General features: G+C 39.4%; 1 protein-coding gene across 7 annotated transcripts in view; it reads left to right on the plus strand.

Annotated features, from left to right (window-relative positions):
* TCP11L1 (t-complex 11 like 1) overlaps window positions 1-12,486 on the plus strand; it is a 38,320-nt gene that overhangs the window by 9,950 nt on the left and 15,884 nt on the right. For all 7 annotated transcript variants that reach the window (XM_029582471.1, XM_029582466.1, XM_029582468.1 and 4 more), the window contains 4 exons: window positions 1,281-1,401; window positions 2,846-3,066; window positions 6,080-6,216; window positions 9,090-9,265. In XM_029582471.1, coding sequence (XP_029438331.1) covers window positions 1,281-1,401; window positions 2,846-3,066; window positions 6,080-6,216; window positions 9,090-9,265 — 655 coding nt within the window. The remainder of the gene's footprint in view (window positions 1-1,280; window positions 1,402-2,845; window positions 3,067-6,079; window positions 6,217-9,089; window positions 9,266-12,486) is intronic.

Here is a 12,486-nt window from a genome sequence, read left to right on the forward strand (position 1 = left end):
GAGTGCAGGCACCTTCTGATAGCGTTGCAGTACTCACTATCGAATGAGTGCTAAAAGAGCAAATCTTTCAAGATCTGTGGATATATACTTAAATTTTAGATTGAGTTACTCACTTTTACAAATCCAAGCGTGAAGTGGGTTATATTTGGGTGCAATTGGTAAATCCCTTCCCAAGAAGGAATATCTGGTATAGAAGAACTTTTAAATAGATAAATCTAAGGGGGTTATTTACGTAGCATTTTGCCCATAATCAAAATCATTTTAGAGGTCCATATTCAGTCTTCTGTCCGGATAGCAAAGTTAGCCGGATAAACTTATAGCTGTTTGTTTAAAGATAGCCGGCTAATTTTAGGATGGATCTTTGACCCAGTCAAACTTAGCCGGCTTGGTTACCCAGCTGACTTTGAATATCGGAGTTAACCAGATAACTTAGCTGGCTCAACTCTTCCTAGTTACACCCTTGGAACACCTCTAACTTAGCTGGCTAGAATTTACCTGGATAAGTGCCCAAATCTTCTGAGCTATCAAGGCTAAATGATGTACTTCTGTTTACTAATGGTTATGCTTCTTGCATGTTGTAGTTATGTATGGTGTGTACATCAATAAAATGTTAATTAAAAAAATAAATAAATGCTTTTCAATATGGACCTAAATAAAAATAAGTCCTTAAGTTTGTACTTGTTGCAACCTCACCTAAGAGTATGTAATATTAAAGCTCAGTTGAAGTAATACCTTTCTGTGTTTCTAGATAAGGTATAGCTGACTTTTCATTAATTCTCTTGGATAATACAGTGCTGCTGAGGTTTTAGACACTGCTTTTTAAAGGCTTTTCAGCAGGTAAAGCAGAACTTTACCCACATATCAGGCCATTTCTGCAGGTAAACGTACACCCCTATGTCCTTATCATGCACATTTACCTGCACTGAGTGGAGGGGTTCCTGGGGTGGTAGAGTTGAGCAGGGGTTTATACTTCTCTGCATACATTTGCATTTTCAAAAGTAGGTTCTTCCATTTGTACAAACTAGTAGGTGCAGGTGTGTGGGGGTAATTATGAAAGTGAAAGCACACATGTACATTTGCTTTCAAAACTGATGTAAAATTTGTGGACTGTTCCAAAAGTACCTCCTCTTAAATTAAGTTAAGCCCTTTCCAAATGGCTGTCTGAAATGGGAACATTGTAGATGCCCAAGTCATATGTTTTTTCTTATGTTCAAGTTGCTAAATGTCAAATTGCTGGTAATTTTTTTATTATTTATTTATTTTTTTACATTTGCCAACAGCCTGGAAAAAAGGGTAAGGGATATTGTACATAAAGCATTTTGGGATTGTTTGGAAGCCCAGTTAAGAGAAGATCCACCAACATATGACCATGCAATTACACTTCTAGGAGAGATTAAAGAGGTAAGAAGGTACTTTTAATATCAGGAAAACAATAACAGTTGACAAAGGGCCCAAGCACATTTCTTATGACTGATACTGAAACTTGTATCAGGGTATTTAGTGCCGGTGAGCACACAGTACCAGTACATATTTATTTACATTTCTTTCTCATCTAAACAAAAATAAACTCCAGGCAAGTTACAGCGATTATATTATAACTGGCACAGAAAAGGAAAATACACTGCATATACTATGGGATATAATAGACTGACTTAATATACATTATTGATGACCTTAGAATTTCAGATTAGCAGAGCAACATAATTGGTAACTTCTGAAAGCTTGTTAAGTAAGAGATGGAATTTTTATTTGAATGTCTCCTTAACATTGTTTATAAATCAGTGTTTGTAGCAGCAATTATCAGCCCAGTCCTTCAACACCCTAACCAGTCAGGTTTTCAGGTTATCCATAACGAATTTGCAAAACTTGGATTTGCATACATTGGGAACCACGTGCATGCAAAAAATGTCTCTTGCAACTTCATGTAGGATCTTTTGGCTAGGAGGCTGACACTCCTTTACAGATTCTGCATGGGCTGAAAGTTGTGCAGCTTTAACAGCTTCTACCCAGTGTGTTTTGCCTTTTATATTAAAACGTGCTGTATGAAATACAATTTTTTTGTGTTCTGGACCACTGCCTTGTGAGGCCATTAAGTACTGTAAAAGGTTCTTTGCCATTGCTCACTGTCTGAGTGGACTGTTTCTGAATTTCTCTTGGTTTTACCCTTGATTCCAGCTGATGTTGTTATATTTGATCTCTTAAGCACTTAAAACATTTGTGACTCAGCTTGAATGAGGAAACTCCTTGGGGTCAGCGGGGGGCGGGCATTCTTCTTTCTGGTACCATACATGGTTTTGGACATTTTTTAAATAATAAAAAAAAAAAGGTATTCTTATTTTTGCATTTTATTTTTGAATTCTTAGTTGAGATTTTAAGTATTACAAGATTAAAATAAAGATGTTTCCAAAACTGTTTTAGAAGTAAAGAGGTCCATATTCAGAAGCATTTAGCTGGATAACTCAGAAGTTATGAATATTTGGGCGCTTATCTGGCTAACATTTTAGCTGGATAATAATTTAGCTGGATAAGTTGGAGCATTTTGAGGCCATAACCAGGAGCAGTTGTTAGCCGGATAGCCTGTAGACCTGCCCTAAAGTTAGTGGGATAAACACCATTGAATATATAAGCTAAGTTAGCTGAATAATTTTTTCCAGCTAGCTAGCCAAGCCGTACAGTTGCTGAATATGGACCTCAAAATTTTCTTTAGCATTACTTATTTTGAAAGATAAAGTAGTAAGTGATACAATATGTAACATTCTGAAAAGCAAAATATGCACAGTTGGTATTTGCATTGTAGTAAGATGATATCAGCTACCAGTGTGTTCTTTCTTTTGATTTCTTCCAGATTCTCTTCTCATTCTTACTTCCTGGTCACACTAGATTAAGAAACCAGATTAATGAAGTTCTGGATTTAGATCTGATTAAGCAGGAGGCAGATAATGGGGTCCTTGATATATCAAAACTTGCAGAATTCATCATTGGCATGATGGGGACACTTTGTGCACCAGTCAGAGATGAGGAAATTAAAAAACTTAAAGATATAAAAGAAATAGTCCCACTATTCAGGTATCTGTATTACACGTATAACAATATATGAACCCTTGTATTAATGTGAATTTCATTAGTGGGTTAGTTCCAGACAAGTGGTGTTTTCCTGTTTGATAAAGTGTATTCATTTGCTTTCAAGAGCTCTTAGTCTTCTAAATATCATCTTAAGCCAAGGGTGTCTTATGCTCAAGTGAAAGCTTTAGTTTACTTAAAGGTATCTGATAATCCCACTATGCTAAGCCATTTAGTAGCAAAGGCATAGGGCATTGTTTCACATGAGAAATATTGTTTGTTGCACTCCAGATTGCTTATGTATTATCTTTTTGTTCTGCTACTAGCAAAGAGAAAAAAATCCAGATTGATAAACTTCCAAATACAAATTAATCCTAGAAAACCACCTTCTATAGGGGAACAAGTATCAGAATGATATTCAAAAGTGCTCTTACACATAAGCCATAGGCTTTTGCCTGCAATGGACTTCCACCAGCATCATATTACCGAGCACAGTATTTTCACATCATTTACTCATTCCCACGATTAGTAATTTCTTGCTGTTAAGAATAAAGGAGGTATGCGGGCGCTCTTACAGGCCGATGCAATATTGTGCACTGGGCTTAGTGCACAGGTTAACGCGCGTCCATGAACCTTGATGCAATAAGGGGATCAGTGCGTCAAAAACGCGTGTAGCTAATAGTGCTAGTCACGTGTAGATGAGGCTATTAGCTATTGTACCGCGATTCAAAAAATCCCCGTGCGCCCATGGCGCACTTTTTAACCCATCAAATTTTGCGCCTGCCCAGAGCAGGCGTAAAGTCTTCCTGTGTGTCAGTGGCTAAACTTAGAAACAAAAAAACCTGCTTTTCTACGGTTCCTTCTACTTAGTATCGTCGCAGTACTAAGAAGGAAGAACCACAGAAAGCAGCACCCTGCAGAAAAAAAGTCTTGACGTAAAAAAAAAAATTGGGGGCATACAATATACACGCTCAGGGCCATTCATATTGTGTGTGCGTATTGTGCCAGTAAATTAGCTCCTGCAGGATAAAACGGACACTCATAAATTGAGCGTCCATTTTGGTAACCTGCACACACAGGGCACTTAATATTTATTCACTGCTTCTCTTATTACCGATTGGTCCATTCACTGTCACAGGACTGTGAAAGGACCAATCCCCTTTCAGAAGGCTGTCCTGAAAAGGACCAATTGGGAACAGCCCTGCCGGGCGGGGGGTGGGGAAGAGAGCTCTGGCCAGGCTGTTGTGGACTCCAAGCCTCTTCTCCTCAGTGCCCGATGCAGAGCAATAGGGACTCAAAATTATGAATTGCGTGCCCTTTTTAGCGCAGCAGCTCGTTTGATTATTGCATCGAGTGCCCAGGAGAGGAGGATGTGCGTCCACTTTGGACTCATGTTTTTACATGCATGATATTGCATTAGCCTGTTAGCAACTAAAAATATCGATTGAGAGAAACTAGAACTCTCCAAAGACTTAGTGGAGGCATGGAAAGTAAACATGAGCAGAGTGACAGCTTTGGAAAGATTATTTTAATGAATTAATAATCTGAACACACAAAATGGAATTTTAATAGCAAATAGAATGCATGTCATAGACTATGCTGTTTTAAAAAATTAAAAAAATTGCAATTTTAATGTAATCACCTTGATTCTTAGAATATCGTGAGTGTTGGGGTGTGCATATGTTATATAGAATAGAATATAAAAGGCTTGTGTTAAGTTGGTCACACTATTGTCTGCTGTGGCTATTAGGTAATGCCCGGAATAGTGAAAGGCGCAATGTGCAAAGACAATATGCTCATTCTGCAAAGCATACTTGCAGGCAGACCTACACACACAAGCTGTTATTGATCAGAGAACCCAAGCAATGTCGGGTAATGTTCACTAATATGCTCTGTCTGGAAGCCCTTCTCGTGTTCTCACATACCAGAACGGGCAGGTACAGGTACACACACACAGGCGCATGCAAGTTTGCAGAAGTATGCACAAGTTCACATATGTGCACAGCCACATACACACAGCCCCCTCAAATATACAGGCCAGTCACACACACGCAGGTAGACACACACACACACATGCAGGCAGACACACACACAGATGGGTAGAGACACATACGCAGGCAGACACACACACACACACACACACACGTAGAGACACATACGCAGGCAGACACACAAATATACAACCCTTGCCCCCTCACTCAGATCCACCCACACAGGCTGTTATAGACCAGATTAACCTAGCAATGCTGGGCACTTTTTGCTAGTGTGTGTGTGTGTATAAATAGTTCTATGTATAGATATATTTTAAAACTATAAATATAAAAATGTGATTCAGATCTAGTCACAGGACTGTATTTTCAGTGCTGTTACTTGAAAATTAGCATAGAATGTGTGAGTAGAAAAAATATTTGTAGAAGTTTTTACAAAACGTTCCAAGTAACTACATTGCAGGAAGTAAAATGCCACGCAGGGCATTTGTTGTTGGTAAGCAGGGCTGAATTAGCCATAACTAGTGGGTGATGTCATCTAGTGGCACTGAACGGATTCATGTCTCCTAGCTAGTAGAACTTTGAGCTCTACTGAGCATGTACGGGAATTCCCCCGTGGGCGGTGCCTTGTGAGCCACTTCAGCCTTTTACTCTTTATGTTTGTTTTATTTTTTTTTGTACACTTTGTGTGTTATCAATATAAAAGTTGCTTCAGCAGCTCCCCTGACTTGTGTTTTTGTTTAGCTGAATCCAAAATCTTGATGGGCTTGATTTAAGAATGCTACATGACTATGAGTCCATTTCAGCTCTTCATTCTCCACAGCATGCTTTCAATGAATTATGTAAATGCAGCTGTGACACTACATGCTTAAGAGTACAGCATGTAGTAACAGGTGACCCGGTTTGGAACGGCCTTCCTAGTATCCCAGCAGCACAAGAAGAATGTCTATTTACTGTTATATTAGTTCTCTAGCTGAAAAAGTGATAAATGTGAATGCTTACCTTACTGTTTGTGTTTTTTTTTCTTGCAGATCACTCTTTTCTGTTTTAGACCTAATGAAAATGGACATGGCTAACTTTGCCGTCAGTAGTATCAGGCCACATTTAATGCAACAGTCCATTGAATATGAGAGGAAGAAATTTCAGGACTTTTTTGAGAAGCAGCCAAGTAATGTGTTTTTCATGCACTAATATATGCCCAGTCTGAATTATTAGGGGATTATTTGGGAAGGAGCAGCTGTTTCTGCTACCAGAACTGTGATTTTTTGGAAAGTTGCAAACACTAGTAATCTTAGGGGAAGTTTATAGCTGTTAGAGCGCTCCTCTAGTACAGCTTAGAGAATAACCAAAACCAAGTGGCAGTGCCAAAATGTTACTTTCTGCATGCTGCTTTTGGTGGCACATAATGTTGCATTTATACTTTGAAGGCTGCGTTCACCTAACTATTTTGATAGACTTTCTTGTGTGTCTAAAAATTGCTGCCTAGATATTTTAGTAGGAGGTAAAATTAGGACTGTAAGAATTGTAAGTATGTAGGAGACCCTCACTGGACAAATAAGTTGATCTTTTTAGCTTTCCCTTGTAAATGTACTTGAAAGAGCTCAGGACTGAATTGCTGCTATAGTGATAGTGGGTTACCAAATGGATATTAAAGTAAAATGTTGAACAATTTATTAGTTCTTATCTAAAATGGTTGGGACAAGGCCATTCCGTCCACAAATAGGATCAGTGAGCCGCACAGCTGGGAAACCTCATCTGACAGGGCTTACATGGAGCTCTCCCAGAGCTCATAAGAACCTGGAAGGTTTTCTGAGCCTGTGTGGGACAAGCTTCCCTCAAAGAGTGAGAAACAGGCTGTAGTGGCACCTGGGCAGGGTTCAGGCTCTTGTTTACTTTGCGAATTTTGGCTATTTTTTTCCACTGCTCATAGACGACCTCTTGCTTGGAGGGGGAGATTTTTTCTTAATTAAAGATTGTTTGTTTGAATTTGTGAACCCCCCTCTTCTTGCCTGCTAGCTTGCCCTTGTGGCATAAAGTGGCAGCCTCAGACATGATGTCCCAGCTGCTCGCACTGGGCAAACACACCCTATGGATTCCTTCTTACATAATAATGACGGCAGAAAAAGACCAAATGGTCCATTTAATTGGGCTGACCAAAGGCTGCAGGCCTTATAGACCTCCATGCACGGCTTTCCCGCCATGAGGCCCATTCCCATGCCCACCGCCACAAGGAAGGCTGCCCCGAGACGCACAGCCATGCTGACACCAAAGGTGGGCAGGAAAAAAATAGCTGAGGCCCGAACATCACATGCCAAAAGTGGCACACAGGAAACACGCAGCGCAGAAGAAACTTTCCTGGCCTGAGAAAAAAACAGAAGCCTTCGCCGGCCCAATCAACTCCCACTCCCTTATCGATCCCAGCAGCCCAGGAGGTCGCCCGCCCTGGCACTGCTCCGCAGGCAGATTCTCCTGGTTCTAAACTTGCTGCAATGCTACCAAGGGTCCATCAAGCCCAGCATCCTGTGTCCAACAATGGCCATTCCAAGTCTCCAAACATTAAATAGATCCCAAGCTATTATTCCTTATTGATTAAAAGCAGTTTATGTACTTCTCCAGGAACTTGTTCAAAACTATTTTTAAACCAACTTACACTAACTGCTGTAACCATATCCTCTGGCAATGAATGCCAGAGCTTAATTGTGCATTGAGTGAAAAATAATTTTCTCTGATTTGTTTTAAGTGTGCTACTTGCTAACTTCATGGAGTGCCCCCCCTAGTTCTTTTATTGTATGAGAGGGTAAATTTACCCATTCAGGTCTTTTCATGATTTTGTAGACTGCTGTCGTATCCCCCCTCAGCTATCTCTTCTCCAAGCTGAACAGTCCTAACCTCTTTAGCCTTTCTTTATATAGGAGCCATTCTATGCCCCTTATTTTGGTCACCCTTCTCTACACTTCAGACCTTTTTCCTCGGTTGCCCAGGAGTATTTCACCTGCTTTAGTTAAAACTAGATAGCAGACTGCATATCCCACTACTACAACCTGGCAGGATCACAACTAACAGATGCAATGAAAGCTCATCAATTCAGAGCCAAGGCAACAACAGTTTACAGCTCACTTTCCATCAAGGAAATATGTAGAGCTGCACATGGTCATCCTTCTACACATTTACTTCACACTACTGTCTAGACGATATGTCTCAATTGGACAAAACTGCAAGGGCTTTTTAGTTAATAGTCAACTCCTGCCATGCGAGTATATATTGACCTAGGAATCAAGAAGCTAAAGATAAGAAAAAAAATAACCTTCTGCTATAGGATTCCCCACTTGTGTGGCTAATTCATCCTGCTTGTTGACTGAGAAAGCAGATTTACTTGCTATAACAGGGGATCTCTGCAGTCAGCAGGATAAATCACACACCTACTCAACCCCCTGGGAAGTTGACTTCTAAGCTCTGCAATAGACTGACTGGACTTAAGGCAGTAGCTGTGCATGATGTCACCCATTTGTGTGTCTGATTTATCCTGCTGTCCATGGCGATCCTTTGTTACAAGTAATCAATTTTCCTTCCATGGTACGGCTTGGCCTGACCTGACTGCCACACAGTTCAAACAGTGGAGTTAAGACTGTGAACCATGCAGGAGGGAGAGGTACTGAAGGAGTGGGTTTAAGAAATGGCAGGGTGGGAGGTGTCAGGTCAGGCCGCAGAAATAGAAAGATAAAGGCAGCTCCAGTTGGGACATTCTGGAGAGGTTAGAGGTGAGAGGCAAAGTTGAGTGCCAAATTCTAGATGATTTTTTATTTATTTTTTTTAAAGAAGCCCAGGGACCATGATTTTTTTCAGGTAATGGGAGTTTCTGGATAATTCATTTTTAGATAAAAGGCCGTACATTTTCATGAATTAATTTCCCATGGATAGTAACAAATTATACTTTCTTGTAAGACTAAATAGCCTCTTAACACCTACAGTGAAATAATGCTCAAAATTGTTTATATTCCTAAAAGGAAAGTATGTGCTTACAAAAATATTATTTTTGTATAGATTCCCTTGACTTTGTCACTGAATGGCTACAGGAAGCTATGGAAGATCTTGGCCAATTGAGCTGTAAAGATGCCTCCTCTCCTGGTGTAGCTCCTGCTTTGTGTCCTCTTGATGTACAAAATCATGCTTACCTTAAACTGCTGAAATGGGATCATAGCCACAGACCTTTCCCTGAAGTATGTATTATTTTTCAATAAAGCCTAACTTGTGTGTTCTTCTGATTGTCATGTTTTGAAATGTGGATTATCTAGATGAATTTTTACCATCAGTGATACTACTGACATGAATTTTAGGGATTTTGTCTATTCCAGTAAAGATGCATTCTTGTGTTTTGTAGTCCCTATAACTATATAGAAGCTGAGATTTGGTCAGGCAGTTGTCTGTTTTTACACTTAAAATATATTAAGATTGATTATGCCTTGGTTACATTACATCTGAACTATTGTAATGCAACTCTCTCTCTCTCTCTGAGGGACTCGTACATAGACTGCAAATAGTCCAGAATGCGGGTTCGTGATTAATGTCAGGCTGTGCAAGATGGGTCTCTGTTTAATCTGTTTTATGCTCCTTTGGCTTCCAGTGAAGGTTTGGCATCATTTAAAGATATTTGTTTTGTTTAAGACTTAAGAGGTAATGATATAGATTATTTTAAAAATAAACAAATGTGGTATTGCCCATCACAGTTAAGGTCTTGTCAGGGCGCACTTCTCTCTGCCCCTTCCTTTAAAGAGATTGGATACACTCCTTTGAGGGCAAGGGCTTTTTCAGCAGTTGGCCCTTTATTATGGAACAGATTATCCCTGGACATTAGAATAGAGCAGAATTATTCCACTTTTTGGGAAAAAAGTGAAAATGGTTATGTCCGTATTGAGGATTCTGATTCTGTTTTAATAGACCAACTATTGTCTGATTATTCTGTGGGATGTTATGCAATTTGGTGGAGATGAGGGATGGAGGAAACAGTGGTATCATGAAATAAATGTAATGGATAGGATGTGGTCAACTGTGCTGATGTTATTGATTTAAGCTGGTATTTTATATTGTATTTTTATGTTTTTGTTTGAGTTATTGATTTATGAATTGTATTTGTATTTTATTTGTTTTACTTTGTACAACCCTTAGGGGCCTGGAAGGCTGTCAATAAGCATTTTTAAATAAATAAGGGGTAGTAATCAGTGGTTGAAGCATACGAAAAAGAAGGCTTCAGTTGAATGTTTGCTTTAGTGTTCTGTTTATTTCATCGTACTAATATTTAACCCAAAAGTTGTAATATTTGCTAATTCCTTTTTTGTTAGTTTCCAATCGGTTTGGAGCATGTGTATTGTTTTTGTTTATTTAGACATTTTATATACACTCGTCCTATATCAAGATCACACTGGTTTACAAAATATTCATAATTTTAGAACAGAATTAACACACACAGAGTGAAATACTACAATACAAGTTATTCTTAACATATAAAACATCTTGGCAACCAGTACATTGCATGTTTCATTACAATCAGGTTTCATTGCATCTGTCCTACTTGCTTCCAATCCAAAGAGCTTTCATTATTCTTAGTATTGAAATTATCTTGCTTTCTTCTCACAATTTATTCCTCATGCCTCCAAGGACCCTTGTGGTCCTTGGAGGCATAGCACCTGATGGTGTCACAGACCTATCACAGGGAAAGAGCTTGTACCATGCATCCAAGACCATTTTTCTGTTTAAAAAAAAAACCATGCGGTTTACACCTCCATACTAAAACTACAATAAATATCAGTATAGCAAACTATGAGAAAATCCCCATTCCCAGCCCTGGCTGTCACTAGGGGCAGAACAAAATTACATAAGAGTTTAAGCATACAAATCCAGAAATATAATTAACTATATACAATAAAAATAATAAACCACCACCAACCCTGGAGATGAATTAATCAAAAATACAAGAGAATCTGACTAATCCAAAAAATATATTTATTTTAAAAGATTTGTATTCCGCACTCATACAGCGATTGCTTGAAGCAGATTAAAGAAATAAAAGCATGCATAGTTTAATTCCATGACAAAAGAAACATTCAAAGACTGACTGAAAAAAATATTATTCTACTGCAGTCAATGTACATCATCTCCTTGGAGCTCCTGAAAGGATGATGACCCCCCTTCCCTCTGTGGCTTGCTGCTTCTGTGTAGACTTGCCACCTGCGTCAGGCTGCAATTTATCAGTAGTCTGAGACGACATCAGTAGGAGGTGGCAGCGTCATAAAGGCCGAGTCCACAGCCATTCGTTCTACAAGGTGTCCAGGAACATTGTTCATCTCCTCCAAAAGCACCTGCAAACCTGTATGAATTTTACAGCAACATCGTCGTCATATGGTGGCATTCTTGCCAAGTAATGGTTACTCACCAGATTCATTTTTCAGGAAGGTCTGAGGCAGCCCTGGCTTTTCCCCCATGGCCTCCCTAATATGTCTGCTGAGGGCTAGAAGAACTCTCAGAAAGTAAATACCCAAACTCTGCCCTGAGCAGTGTTTTCTGTTGGAAAACAAAAGACAAGTAAAGGTGTGACTACTAAATTCTATGCTCATGATTAAACAGTAGGATCACAGCCTTGTGTTGGCGCCGTAAAACACTGCTTTATGCATAATATTGATTCCTATGGGGAATCCTGTTTCCACTTAAGATACTGTTTTCAGGAACCAGTTGTGACTTAAGTGTGAGGACATCCTGTACTGGCATGTCCTCTCTCTTACTTCTGTCTTAAGGCTCCATTCCCCTGATTGAAGACATTATCTTTTTGGGTGGAGTGCCTGGAAATTCACTTTTCCTGCTACATGGATTATTGGCAACTTGTAGAGATTCTCTTTTGCCTACAAAAGAACCTGCAAGGTCTTTGCCATCACACTGGGACACTTTGTCCCTCCTTATTTGTTCAAGTAATTACTGTTACTAACAGTCCAGTTTCATACAGATCTCCCTCTATCTATCCAGTGGTTATTTGTAAAACTTACATGTCCAACTTCTCTTTTTCCTGAGGCTAAACTTTCAGAGCCGAGTGCCCCAAAAATGTGGGTCTCCATCTGAGGAGGATTGCATTTGTAAAGACCAAGATCTATTTTTTTTTTTTGGCAAGACCTCTTTTTATTGACCCTAACTGACACTTGGAATCCCAAGTTAGAGATTGAATAAATATTTACCAATGGCTGAACACTCTCTGTGCAGAGTCTGCTCCTGGAAGCTTCCATTGCTTCAGTAAAAGATTTTACAACACACTCCTGTAGCCTGGCCTATGACCCCTATTGCTACTGCCACTGACCAAACCTGATGTAAATACTTTTATTGTCACCAATTCCTGTGTGCTCATCTGCTCAACCTTTCCAGCAGGTGAACTCTCTTGTCTTCTGATAATTTCACCACA

The sequence above is a fragment of the Rhinatrema bivittatum genome, chromosome 17 (genome assembly GCF_901001135.1).
Source record: "Rhinatrema bivittatum chromosome 17, aRhiBiv1.1, whole genome shotgun sequence".
Classification (NCBI taxonomy): Eukaryota; Metazoa; Chordata; class Amphibia; order Gymnophiona; family Rhinatrematidae; genus Rhinatrema; species Rhinatrema bivittatum.